Here is a 14,758-nt window from a genome sequence, read left to right on the forward strand (position 1 = left end):
AATTTTGATAGCAATATCACAATGCCTTTAATGTATTTAAGAATTTACACAAACCTTAACAAGAGTTTAATTAGAATTAAAAATGCGATCAAGCTATATAATAATAAGTTTTAAAGATAGAACAATGAATTTGACTCAAAAAAAACTACATACTTAAATTCTGATAGCAATATCACAATGCCTTTAATGTATTTAAGAATTTACACAAACCTTAACAAGAGTTTAATTAGAATTTAAAATGTGATCAAGCTATAAAATAATAAGTTTTAAAGATATAACAACAACTGTAAAATGTATTAAAATAATTATTATAATACCACTAATTATTGTTTATATTAAATTTTAAGCACTTTTAGATTTGACTGTCTTTTTCTTCCACCAATATTTCAAGTTCAAATTATACTCTATGAATAATTAACAATAACATTTCAAATCACAGTCTATCATCATCACTATTTATACTGATAAAGACCTAAAGACTAGCACTAAAGGCTTGCTGTGCCAATGAATTAAATTCTTTAGACCAAAGCTATCACAAATAGACTTTAGACCAAAGCTATCACAAATAGACTTTAGATTCCCTCCCAGCAAAGCCATCCCGAATACGCTTCAAATTCCTTCCAAGCAAAGCGATCATAAATACACTTTCTCCATCGAGATGGCTTGTTCAAAAACTTGTACTCTTTATATTTCAAATCGCTATCCACCCAGCGGACAATCCAATAAGCCAAAAAACGCTTATTCTGAAGATAACGTTTGCACTCACGCACGATCTTTTCCGATAATCAAACATTTGTAAGTACCAAAAAAATTAGAAGCGTTAATCCCTTTTTTTGCCAGTTTCATACTTTCTCTACCATATTTGCATCATTTTATCTCCCATCTGCATAATCGCTCTAGTTCTAGTTCGAGAATTGCAATTATGCTTTGTACATTAAATGCCCACTGCATGCATCTTTTTCATCATATTATTCTCGAGCCCAATCAAACTTGAACAATTCTACTTCCTTGCCAAAAATGGCATATCTAGGGGTACCGCAGAAAAACAATACACTGATACCAATAGAATAGCTTCACAAGAAAATAAAGTGGGCCATTCAAAATTAAGCATCAGACCGATGAAACATGCATTCCTTCGGAAATTCATGTAATGACGTCACCTACAAACACTCCATTGTCAAGCATTTCCCCAGAAGTCCTTAGGTGTATAATACACCTACTGACAAGCATCCCATACACAGATGGCAGCTGCGCCAAACAGAAAATAAATGTCCGATCCCAGTTCAGTCGAGAAATTCTTCTTCACTAACAAATTTTGCCTATGTTAAGTAATATGAAGATAAATTGCAATCAATGATACAGAAAGCCAAATGAAAATGAAGCAGAAGTCATTAGAGCACATGAACAATTATACGTCCACTTCTGTTTGAGAGTGCAAAGAATAGCAATTAAAATAGAGAGAACTATTCGAGAAATAAGTCTTCATATTATAAGGCATTCATCATATTCACCATCGAACCATATTCCATTAACATGAGAATTTGAATAGAGTTTCACGTAAGTTTCAACACACAAAATAAAGAAATTTAATTATTTTCATTGCTAATGTGTACAAGTTGAATTGAAAATTCACATAACTTCGTCACAGAAATTATTCAAAATTGCATGTTTTCATTGTAACTTTGTGTATATACAAAGTAAAGTAAAGACCCTTCAAAAGCAACTTTTCTAAGGTTCAACCCCCAAAATAAAATGGACGAATCATCCATCCTATTACTTTAACGACACACTGAGATGAAACTAAAAGGGCCAAAAAGAATAATATATGTGGTATGACATCCATTGTTATAAATAGATTGTATATAGCGAAAAAACGAAAAATCACAGAGCTGTTTTGCCCTTTTTTTTCAAATATTGATCCGACTACATTAAAGGTATGAAAGTTTTTCTTTCTGTAACAACATCATTAAATAGGTTTTCTTTTGTGATATTACTATCAAGATTTAACTGTGTAGTTTTTAAATCAAGCTCATTGTCCCAACAACTGACAGGTTTCAATTTGAAAAACTTCGAGATTCAGAACAATCCAGACAAAATCTGGATTACTATTAGCAGTTGACAGATGAACAAGATGGATTGTGCTTCTATTTTGCCATCACTTTGAATGTTGTTTGACACAGTTTTTGATATGCATAAGGGTTTGTTTTCAGGGACCCCCAAATATTTGAGCTTTGTTGTATACTTTATACATAATATATACCAGTTTCTATCTATGAACTACAGATTTTCAGAAATATGAGATTCCAAATATCTTTATCAACTATGATCTTGAAGCACCTTTTCTTTTATTTTCTTGCTTCTCATTTTTGTTGTTATGTAGCTGAAAATTACATCTGGGACCAGCCAGATATTCTCAACGTTTCTGATCAAGATAGAGGCCCAAGGATGAGTCCTCATATAACCATAGGTAATCACATTGGGGTTAGATAGTCACAAAATCTGCAATTTAAACTAGGAAACTATGGAAATGATACATTCATTGATTCGGTAAATCCTTACGAAAATGAAGCGGGTTTTTTTTGACAAGGAAAGAGAAAATTATATACATTTACTCCTAAACATCCAAAGGCTATGTAGGTTGTTTTGGGCCGGGCAGGAGATTTTTTGACGTGACAGAAGTTTGAGTTCATTGGGGTCGAGCTTGAAGATCCAGACTGTCTACAGAGCTCTGAAAGGCTCACGGTTGCTATGGAGCGACGACTTCTTTTGTCACCCTTCCCATTGGCACCAAGTTCCGATAAGTGGTGCTCTAGTGGATGCTGAGCTCACGGCTGTTGTTCTGCCAACAGCGGCCTCTTTCTTTAGGGATGACTGGTTTTTTGTTTCCTCCATCGTAAGTGTAGTGAGAAATGTCTGCACTTTGGGCTGATTTTGTGGAAGGTTGTTGACAGCCTTCTTCAGATGAAGCCATCTGTGATCCCTCTGCTAACGAAAGTCGGATTAGCTCATGGAGCTGTGTGTGGATGCCCTGCTACATGCTCTTTGCAGAGGCTGTTCATTGCTCTTGAAGGTGTTGCTCATACTCGGGCCTTTGGAAGGGGGGCAGACGGTGCCTTGGTTCAGCTGCTTTCGAGACTTTGTTGCTAAGTCTGTTGTTGGCTTATTGCACATTATGAGTTGGATTGTTTGGCACATGGAAGGTGCGGTGATGGTGGTCAAAATACTGCTCTTTCTGGAGCCTATGAGTTCTGTTGTCTCCTCTAAGTTCTTGTTGTTCGTGCCACTTTTGGGTATGTCACGGCTGGCAGATGGAGCTTTCCTCTATTTGCGCAAATATTGAAAGTGGGTGTTCTTGCTGAGGAATGTTGGAAGTCCTATGTTTTTCAGGGCTTTATCCATTTTTGGATCTCCTTTGTGGATTTGGAGTTGTTATAGGTTATGAGCTGTCTGAAGGGAAAAGAGGTGTTAGCTTTTCGATTTTTTGGAGAGCTGGAATTGAGTTTGGTGAACGGGCCGCTTACAGACTTTATGGATCTGATCTCCTTTTTGTGGTCAGCTTTGTTGGACAAGGATAAATCCTAAGTTTGGGAGCTTGGCAAGGGATGGAATTCTTTTGTACAATCCTGCTCTATTTAGGGACTACGGTAATGTGGACTCTTGGTTTCAGCGCTAGATAGCTTTGTTTGATGGAGTCGGGATGACTCCGCAACTTACTACCTTAGGGATTTATCAGAATAGAAGAGTGATGTTAACCAGGAGGAGGGCTTGGGTCTTAATGTTTGTTTCTTCTTTCACAGCTTCTATGGAGGTGGAGCAGTCTTCTATTGTGGTGGAGATTATGTTCATAAATTTGGAGGTGGAGGCGATTCCAACTGAGGTAGAGAATATATGGGCTACCTCTTGTGATTGTGTTGATGGAAAGAGGTGTAACAGCTTCAACTTTGTTATTTTAATCTTTCTCCTCCCTTCTCCCATTGAGGTGGACCCTTTTGCTATTGAGGCGGAAAAGGAGATTGTAGCGGGTTGGAAGATCCTAGCCAGTGGCTAAGACTTGTTTTTGTATTTAGTTAAAGTTTGCAACTTTTGTGGGGGCTTGTCTCAAGATAATCTTTGACATGTTTACCATGTCTGGTGATTTAGTTGCACCAGGACCGTTGTTTCTGAAAGATCTATATTCAGAGTATTGTTTTATCTTGTCCTCTATGAATAGTCATTGTTAATGTGTTGTTAATAGCATCTAATATCTGCCCCTTAGACTTGTTCTCTGGCCAAAACCATCTTTCCTACTGCCTTTTATCAAAAACTATAGAATATGAATATGATGATGTAATGAAACAATTAATCATGTTCATGTAAGCGGTATGCATAACAGTATCAAAACTAGGCTTCATCAATAAAAGCGGCCCAAAATGGATCCATCTTATTGAGACAACTCATTTAATACATTTACCATTCCAGGTGCTCGTTTGTTAAGATTTATTTCAAGCTACTTCGAAATACTCACTGGCGAACAGAACGTCCTTGTCCTCGAGCGTATATTGGTGCTTGGCATAGAAACCTCATCTAAAGGATATTTTATGGTTCAGTGTCAAAGGTCGTCATCTTTGCAATCTCTTCGTCTGCCGAATAATTCATGCCCCTTATAATTGTTAGATAATTATTGATTCCCCTTATAATCGTTAGATAATTATTGTTTCTGAGCAAACATGCTAACACAATATTTAATGCCACTTCAAAATATTATGAATAATAACAAAATTCATAGTCATACAATTCATGGATATGCATGGGCAGACATTCTTACATCTTAGATCTAAATAAATCTCAGCTACACCTGCATATGATATAGAGGCGCTTGAATTTCCAATAAATGCTATAACAACTTCCACTGGTGCCATTTTATATCTCTATAATGATATTAAAGTCTATGTAATATATCACTAACATCGATATCTTAAATACATCTACAAGGCGCTTCAATTTTCAATAAATGTTATAATCTAACTTCCACGAGTGCCATTTTATATAGCGATAATGATATTAAAGCCTATATAATATGTCACTGACATAGATATCTTGAATACATCCATCTATAGAAATGCCTATAGATATCAATTAGAATTGTTTAAAATTAATTATTTTATTTTACTGTTGTTACATACAAAGATATTTAAATTTTATTATAACTAAACTTTTATTCATTTTTTTAAAATTTGAATATTTAATCTAATTTTCATCATTAGAAATTTAAAATTCATTATCATCATTTATAAAATATTAAAATTAAAACTTTATCAAATATATTTCTTTTATAGTACCTCTTCATTTAAAAACTAGTTAGATATCTTAAATAAAATAATAATTAAAAATTAATTTAATACACTTCAAACTATTTATATTTTATTTATCTCAAAAAAATCACTAACTTAAGCTTTTTATTTTTAAATTAATTATTTATATCTCCAAAGATTATTATTTCAACAAATATTTTATGTGGAGTTTATTAAATTATTTTTGAAGTAGATTTTGTTTATAATAAAATTAATTTAACCTAGAAAGATACAAGTTAACATTAGCATACTTACAGCATCCCACTCCGCCCCACCCTTTATGCCATTGTAGAAAGCCTATCTGCATTAATTAGATTTTTTAAATTATCTTTAATTTTCTTTTATAATTTTTAGTTATACATTTCTCTAAAACTTGTAATGGTGAAGTAAATTTACAATTAATAATACTGTTTTGACTTGTAAATGATTGCCAAATTTATGTAAGAATTTGCAATGCCATAACACTCTACCCCTACCCCTTACTGACATTATAGAATGCCTATCAACAATAATTAGTCAACCATTGCCATTTAGAATATTAATTACATATTTATCAAAATCAATATTCAACAAGAATCTATAATGGAAGCACAAACTTTTTTTAATAAGACTTCTGATAGCAATAAGAATCAAGATTTGATCTGTCATCGACTCATAAGCAATGTGCTCATTGGAAAATCCTTAATACTTTTTTTTTAAATGAACATGCTTCTCAGGCATCAGCAGCTGGAAAAAAAGAGTCAGCCTTTATAGTCTTCCTATAAGTCATCATAACACAAACCACACATGCATAGCAATTCAGAATCACAACTATTGTTATAAGCTCAGTTGCTGATTCTAGGACTTTCTAAGGCATTTCTAAATATGAACCATATAAGAATCTGATTCTGAAACGAATCTCCTGTGGGTATACATCTGGGATATGTGTTTCAAATTTTTAATTGCTGAAATATTTGGTGATTCTTGTTTGATCTTTTAGATATTTTCAAGACCTCAAGACCTAGACTGCTGATTAGCAAACTGTGAACTTATCTATCATGACATTCTTAGCTTGATCTTTTTGATAGAGAAACCTAAATTTAAATTAGAATGATATGTTTGGTTTCATTTAGCATGTATAGGTATATGACATTTTAAACTCAACACTCTTAATGAACCATCCATCCATCCATCCATCCACCCATCCGTCGACTGTCTGTCCCTCCATCCATCCAATTTTGTCTCGGGTCCAAATGCAGCCACCTGTAGCCACTTGCATCACTGTACCCAAATGAGCCTGAAACTAGCTAAAGATTTCACATGTGAGGATGGATTATAATCTAAATGTTCAACTGGTATCCCTGATTGAAGATTATAAATTACATTTTTACAAGGAGGCACACGGTACAGGTAGCAACATGTATGAAGACAACAATCACATTATAGGATACATGATAAATGAAAATGAAAAAGGCTATGTTTACAACATTTGTAGTCGGAAGAAATTGTGAATTTGGGGGAGATATCAGTTCACATTCCTATAACCTAGTTTTCTGGCAGCCGTGATATATCATAATATAGAAAGGCAAATGATTTAACACAGGCTGGTTTTCCCCACCTTAGCTTCAATGATTAGATTCTTTTTAAGTTAGTGTGACAAATCTCTTGAAATATAGATCCTTACAATTCCAATTGAATGCATTTATGATTTTATTCATGCACGATAAGTATAATTATGACCATACCATTTGCCTTTGGCAATAGCAGCATTTTCATATCCCTTAAACACATTGTCTGGCACATTCAAACATATTTATCTAGCACAACTTCATCCATTAAGCTTCAAGAATCACAAGAGCTAGGTTTATACGGTGTAATGGACCACACTTGCCTCCAATATTCATATTGTATTCTTCTCAAAAGTTTACCAAAAGTGAGATATCCATTCTGTTCATCAGATCATCTTTATAATGTCAGCCAAATGTGATTTCAGTTTTATTTTTGGTTTTCCACCTTGACGAAGCAAAAAATTGAGAAACTCCATTGCCTGTAAGGCTGCAAATTTCTGTCAGGCGGGGGCCCGAGCTCGGTTGGCTAAATCCTCCCTGTTGCAGGGGGTTGGTCACGGGTTCTAGTCTCCCCCGTCCCCGTGGTACCGGTGGGCGTGTCGTGCCAGCGCTACCGGTCACATTAAAAAGTTTACCCGGCGCATTAAAAGAGCAAAAATAAAAATAAAAGGCTGCAAATTTCTGTCATCTTGATTTAGCTTGTGTATTAACTTAGCATAGCTTCAGAATTTAAGCTTCACAAAATCATTCAAGGCTACGTTTATAACGTGTAATGGCAAAAGCACTTTCGAATCTCCAGTATTTCTAGGTACAATTCACAATCCTAGTTTGACTGGGAAGACTTGCCAACTATTTTTATTAGTTATTTAAAAATGTTTGTTGTACAACCAGAAATACAAAATCTGTGGTAATTTAGGTTTCTTGGCTACCATAATACTTACTGGTTCTACAAAATGATCTGTCATCACTCATAGCCTCATATGGCTAATTTATAACTTTAAGAAAAGAATGCCTTGCTCTCCAAAATGATCTGTCATAACTCATAAATAATATATAATTTTGAGAAATAAATGCCTTCTGTTACACACTATAGAAGTGGGAATTTTAAGGAAACTTGCTGTATTTGCTTGTTAACAGTCCTTAGAATTTAATTTGAAATTCATGAAGATAGAAATCAAATACTCATATGATTTAACTTAAGGCAAACACTTCTTATCCAGTTTTCATATTTTACATTGATTTTGTAAAAAGTAAAACCAAATTTTAGTTTCCTTCACATAGATGAAAACTGCTATTTGTACCAATCATATTTTAGCATCTATGTCCAAACTTCAACAATCTTACCTTGTGCAAAGTATATATAATTTTGATGTTAAAAGTTATTTTGGGCAGAAAATTCAAAATAGAACACCTTTGGAACAAACTAATTGCAACTAACTATAAACTTAAGCATTCCCAAACAATAGGCTTTGGTGGTAGTTATTGAAACACTGTACTCCATATGTTTCATAGGAGAAGGTAGAAGTGAGAAGGCATCTAAACACCAAATAGCAACATGATAATTTGTTATACAGACAAAATAACAAGCTACACAAATATCTTCAGCAGTCACCAAAATGAATATTGAAAAAGATGTGACTGCTACCTTACATTTGGATAGGATTTCTTCCACATGTAATTGACAAAATGTCAAAATGAGGTAGAATGGATTGCTCTATATATTAGAACTGCTAATTGGAAGAAACTGTCCCAAGAATTTTTCTAAACAGTGAAACCCGGGGACTCACACCCCACCCAAGATGTCAAAGTACCTGTCCCCCGGTCATCCCGCACTAGGTACTTGGGGAACCTGAGTACCCCCACCTCCACCATTCAGCAACCACACCTTTGCTGAGACAGGTGCTTAAATTTCTCTTTGAATTATGTTAATATGTTTAATGTTCAATTGTTCTACTTTGTGTTGAAATTTCGCTATGTTCACGTATTTCAATTTGGTATCTGAAACAACATTTCATAACTAGCACTTCAAGTTCTATATCTATAGTATACAAGACCCCCTTGCCCCCTCAGCCCCCGCAATCATCCCCCCATCATCCCGAAATTAAGGCCCTTTGTTACCCTAACCTGAAAACTCATCCCAACATCCCAGCATACCCCAAGCTTGGTATTACACTGTTTCTAAATCAAGTTATTTCTTGATTGCATACTCTAGGACTCTAAAATGACACATTGTAAATCCAAATTGAAAAACTAAAGTCTAAAACATATTTATATTATTTACTTTAAACTTTTAAACCTACCAATCTTTAAGAGCAGCTAGCCTCCTTTGAACATCTATAACTTCACTACAGAATATGTGGTGCTATGAGAATCCAGAATGCAGACCAAGATTATACCATCATCAAGTATGTACGATGAAAACTGCTCTATTCTCAATCTGCAAGAAACTAACATATAAAAGATATTCTCAAGAGGCAGCTACATATGTTGTTCTTTACCTTTTCAAACAAATATGTAATTTAATGAAAATGTTTTCCTTACATGTGTCGGAAGGTGGCAATAACTAACAATGCATCATCCAACAAATTCTTAAGAACAGAGGTGGAGTGCTGGAAGACTAAAATAATAGCATCTCGGGACTTCTTGATGGTGTCATGATTTGCAATATGCTCAAAACAACTTGAAATTAATTTACATTTTACAAGCATACCTTACTACAATTTTGAGATCGTCACTCACCTCCCTGACAATCACATATTGGTTACCTACAAGAATTGTTAGTTAAGGACTTTGCATTTATTGCCTGTAAACAAGATGTCACCTGTGAGCAATGCCAGCAGTCAGCCAGTACATCTGTCTTTTATCCCCGACTAACAAAATATTCTCATATAAGACAAACCAGAGAGATCCATTAATTGAAACTTGAGACCATTGTGATGAATCTTCATGAAGCCCATATGCTTCCTGTGAGGACGACTTAGCTATGTCTGCATTTGGAAACGATCAAACAGTCACAATTGAGTGTCTCGTGTACAATAAAAGAATCTATGACATTCTTGTGCTTCGTCTTCTGTAACATGCTTATAATACGAACAAGGAAATTTATATAAGAATTGTCAGGCAATAAAGAATACTAGTAAATCTGCAGGCATCCCCATAAACCCAGTAACAAGAAAGAAAATGAAAGAATTTGCAGTACTCAAAATGTTAAACAATAGTTATGTTAATGAATATCAGTAACATTTTTTGAACCATGCCACTGTTAGCAACAGTCAGAACAGATAGTCCTAAATTCCAGAATCCAAAATTGCAAGTCTGTAAAGATAATGTAAGGTCCTTAATAATTGGGTTTATGGGATAATGTCTGCTACCATCCTTCTGACATTTGAAACATACAACAATTTAACCAGATCACTTAATTTTACAGCTACCGTATTCCTAGACTGAATCATCATGCACAGTTTAGATGCAATGTTACAATAATAAAATAACCATGATATAGGAATGTTGATTAAAAAATCATTAATAGAGGTCAACAACTCGCCTTTTGTTCCACATCAATCGTTACAATCCATAATGGTTTTTGTCTCGAAGCATGTCTTGATAGCAAACAAGATTTCCAGAAAAAGACTTGCAATACAAAGTTGTCTGTCAACCAATCAACATGTTCTCAATACGTTCTGTTATCTGGCTTCTAGTACGACTGCTCTCAAGTGATAGATCTGGCCTATCAGACAAAAGAAATCTGTACACCTCCCATTGGAGATCACCCATTGCATATCTGACAAGATCAGCCTGCAGACGCATACAAACATTAAATGGTCATCCTACATGACAAGATCAGGTTAATTCATCACTCAGCTCCATATAATAATCTCAAACGTAGCAAATAAGAAATGGTTAACAAAACAAAATTATTTAAGGACTTACTCAAAGTAGCAATATCTGATTTATGCAAACAGAAGATAGTAAATTATATTAAACTTACTGTGAAAATACTGATATCTAGTGTCTTTAACACCAATGTAACATCATATAGAATTCTTGGTCTACACCTTCCGCATATCTCTACTCGAGATGCGACCAACAATTCTGTGTCAGGGCCACGATCAACTACTTTCACTCGTACAGGATAGGAAACTTCAATTTCCAGACGAGAACACAGGCCAGTTTGTTTCTGTGGATCTATTATCTTCCTTCCGTCAGCTTGCAAAATAAATAAATCCACTTCACATATTCCTTTGGCATTAGTAGAAAGCCGTCCATATGAAATCTGAAAGATATAGCAAGAAAGCCATACCACATAAACTATGCTCTTAGCATTTATGGTTCCACCATATGTTTCCATAGTTAATAGCAGCATTATAATGATAACTACAAAGAATTACCTGTATATTATAGTCCTTTAAGGTCCTCAGTACATCATAAAAAAGGCCCTTATGATCTTTGCATGATATCTGAAGTAGGGTATGGGCAGGGCTTAAAGAATTATCAATTGTGACTGAAATTTTGCTGGAGAGAGTACCATTAGCCTGTATAAAATTAGTAGCCTGCAAACCTTTATTAGCTTGTAAATTTTGAGTAGCTTGTACACTTTGATTAGCATATACACTTTTGGCATCTGTTTCAGAATCCGTTAATGGTAATTTGCACAAATCTTCAATAATGGAAGGTCGAAGCAAAGAAAATGATGCACAATCCATGGTCCCAATATCAGGAGCTACATAGATTTCACAGTGTGTAGCAGATTCACCCAGAACAGTTTTTATGTGATTGCAAACTTCAACTTGCCTCTTTTCAGTATGAAGTAGATCCCTGCATCACAAAAGCAAATGTATAAGTAGACAAAATTTACACTTCACTCCTACCAAAAGAGATTAAAACAAGAGCTTCCCTGATCCACACCCCTGGTTGATTGAAACCTCTCCCTAATGCAGTGTGTTGTTAGCATATTCGGGACAATATCACATGTTCAATATTGGCAAATGTTACTTCCAACAAGATAACGTTTAAGAAATATTCCAAATTAAATGCAGGACAACTGTTCTTATCATTAGACAGAGATTATAATTCTCACCTGTTATCTATGACAAAGAAGAGGTCTATCACCCTGCTGTCTGGAGTCGTCGATGCCTTCACCTTCTGAATAGAAAATTCAAGATCCCATAACACTTGAGACATGTCTGCATTGATTCATGGTTCAATATGTCACATTTTTTTGCCAAGTACTTACAAAACCAGGGAGCAGAAAAATATGAAAGGTGGGGACACCAACCATTTAGAAGACCTGCTCGATCCAAGGAAGAGATCTGCAAGATATAGACCGTTGGGGGCTTTGGATCTGGATCAATTCCAAAGAAAAGCTGAACAGGGCTAGGGGGACAAACAGATATAAGGTTCTTTCTGAGCAATGCCCAAGGAAATCTCCGAGGTGATCCAGGGCGCGGTAGGACCCAAAATATCAAATAACACCATTTTCCATCCGTTGACACATCTACATTGTCACAAGTTGATCCAAAACCCTCGTCAGACTATCATAATCTTACAAGTATCAAAATCCATAACATTATAGTAGAAATATACACACAAGTGCGCTGTCATAAACTTACCAAAATCATATACAACATCAGATGATCGTCAATCAAGAAATACTAAAATTCATATCAGATGACACTAAATCAACACAACCAAGTTCATTTCCAACCACATCAAAAAAACATATTCTAAAGCACTAATATTCAAAACTTTAAAAGTCTATACATATGGGTTGTCAATATAAGAATTCAGATTCATCTCCAACACATCACGATGTCAAAAATTGCAAAACCGGCAAGAACTTGAAACATATTCCCCCAATCCAAGTTCCTTCAATTGGCCGCAGATTCAACAATACCAAATTGAAATTCGAAATGCTCATAAATAACTGATAACAAGATGTCTAATTCTAGAAAAATTATATGACATTATTATTCCCAACGGAAGGACCAAGAGTATAAACATCCAAATTCGCATATGAGATAAACGGAATTGTAAAACTTACCTCCTCTGACTACGGTCAACCCATAATCAAATATTATTCGGGCAAAGTCGCAAGTAAGACCAATCTTATCAGCACAATTAACTGTAATTACAATAGGGTCCCCGCTGTTCTTCCCAAGCTTGATAGTGACGACCTCGTCATTGTAAGGAGCCCCCATTGCGAACTCACGATTATCTCAATTTGAGATATTACACCTCTAAAGTCCAAAATAGGCACCAGCAGCTGCAATCTATCATAGATTAGTTGCACTATTGACTGTCTGATGCCAAAAGTACTCGCCTATTCAGCTGATCAATCCATCCCAGATCTAACTTACCATATTCCAAGCGACAAGACGCCCCCCAGTTTCTCAAAACCTCATCAATTCAACCAGGTTTGAATTTCTTTTTATTAGCTAAGCAGCGAATCACCAAGAATCTGTTTCCCACTATGTAATGAGCCCCCTGCCAAGCTATAGTTTCCCACATAGAATCTATACTGGAAATCCCGGAATTTGTCCGCCAATTGACGCGCATTAATTAACCCCGCTTGATATCGAGCACAGCCTTGTTTCGGCTCTTCCCAACCAAACCTGTCATTTCCTGTAGCCTGTGAAAATCATAAGCAACCCCTTTCACCATGGCGAAATTGATCTCAATTGACAAAAACAGATTAACAAATCAAATACATACAACGATCATCCCGACCCTTATAACATCCATCTGCCCAGCGAAAATTCAAATTACATTCTACAACCTCGTTATATATGACAACAATTTCCAACTCTAAACCCTAACAATCCAATAAAGAAAGGCCCAGAACCAAAATAAATAAATACATTGAAAATCAAGAAATGTCTTCTCGAAATGTCCACGAAAATCGAACCCGGGCCCGCGATTTCGGCGGGCAAACTCTCTCAAAAAGAAATTTTCGAACGACATCAGGGATGCCATTGCTTTCCGTTACATACCTCTATTAGAAGATCCGTTAAATGCGACGGGCACTGGATTATTGTCAAATGCTCATCGTACTACAGCGAATGACAGCCAATTTTAGCATCAACGAGCAGAGCCGGGCCAGTAATTGAGAGCCGACAGATCCGACAATATACCCTGAATTTGTAGGCAAGGGTTTTGAAACGGCAGATTTATTATATACCTTCAGAAGCCATTTTTAGGGTGGGAAATTTATGCTTAACGTTGTTTGTTTGTATGAACGCGGGCGTTTGAATTTCCAGCCTATAAAAAGGTCGGAAACTTGCCACATCGACAACACATTTTCTACAGTGTCAGGGAAATATGGGAAAATTAAATTAGTATTTTTTTCTGATTTAGATGATTAGATGTTTGGTATATAGGAGACTAAGACTCGTGATTTAATTAGTTGACAGGTCTATTTGTGAAAATTGGTGAAACTATATATGGGTTAAAGGAAAGATAATTTTCGATGGATAAATGAACCCACAAAACAAATTTCCTCAGTTTTTTTCCATAAAAAGCACTACATAACTGCCTTGTCTTTCTTGTGTTTTCTATAAAAACATTTCAATACATAGAACACCTTTTTAGAGCCATTATCATTATCACCATATGGTATTACTAGTTGTATTATCCATAACGGATGGGAAGAAAGTGTCAATGTGGGATTACAAGTCTTAAAGCTTTGTTTTTTTTCTTTTGAAAATAAGTTAAGGGTTATTTATTTGATTAAGTTAAGAGTAAATTTGATCTTATATTTTGAGATGTTGAGGTCTTGTATTTAATAAAACATTATTTTTGGTGAGTATTGCCTCTTACAACAAGGTCAAAGGGTGAATAGCTCGTAAAAAATAAAGTAGCAGTTGATTATCATCTTACTAATAG

At 35.2% G+C, this 14,758-nt stretch overlaps 1 protein-coding gene and 1 long non-coding RNA gene across 7 annotated transcripts; one reads left to right on the top strand and one right to left on the bottom strand.

Annotated features, from left to right (window-relative positions):
- Positions 1–596: 596 nt before the first annotated feature.
- LOC149527966 (ACT domain-containing protein ACR9-like) lies at positions 597–14,109 on the bottom strand. 5 transcript variants are annotated; one of them, XR_016358317.1, is made up of 9 exons: positions 13,867–14,109; positions 12,918–13,505; positions 12,153–12,371; positions 11,955–12,060; positions 11,266–11,692; positions 10,866–11,150; positions 10,422–10,672; positions 9,699–9,864; positions 597–1,248 (listed from the first exon to the last, which is right to left on the bottom strand). XR_016358317.1 is itself a non-coding variant. In XM_089807922.1 (8 exons), exons 3-8 carry the CDS (start codon positions 13,072–13,074, stop codon positions 10,529–10,531), a joined length of 1,338 nt encoding a protein of 445 aa, XP_089664048.1. In that variant the 5' UTR covers positions 13,075–13,146; positions 13,234–13,505; positions 13,867–14,021; the 3' UTR covers positions 10,352–10,528. The 5 variants fall into 5 exon arrangements, 2 of the variants coding, with proteins under 2 accessions (XP_089664048.1, XP_089664047.1); XR_016358316.1 differs by lacking the exon at positions 597–1,248 and having other exon boundaries at positions 9,363–9,864; XR_016358319.1 differs by lacking the exons at positions 597–1,248; positions 13,867–14,109 and having other exon boundaries at positions 9,363–9,864; positions 12,918–13,139; positions 13,234–13,371.
- On the top strand, positions 1,796–2,814 carry LOC149527967 (uncharacterized). Of its 2 annotated transcripts, none has more exons than XR_016358320.1 (4): positions 1,796–1,934; positions 2,052–2,198; positions 2,381–2,467; positions 2,629–2,814. It is a non-coding gene; the product is annotated as an uncharacterized LOC149527967 (long non-coding RNA). The 2 variants fall into 2 exon arrangements; XR_016358321.1 differs by having other exon boundaries at positions 2,638–2,814.
- Positions 14,110–14,758: the final 649 nt, after the last annotated feature.

The sequence above is a fragment of the Cupressus sempervirens genome, chromosome 11 (genome assembly GCF_028749045.1).
Source record: "Cupressus sempervirens isolate cs-2001-9-10 chromosome 11, ASM2874904v1, whole genome shotgun sequence".
NCBI lineage: Eukaryota > Viridiplantae > Streptophyta > Pinopsida > Cupressales > Cupressaceae > Cupressus > Cupressus sempervirens.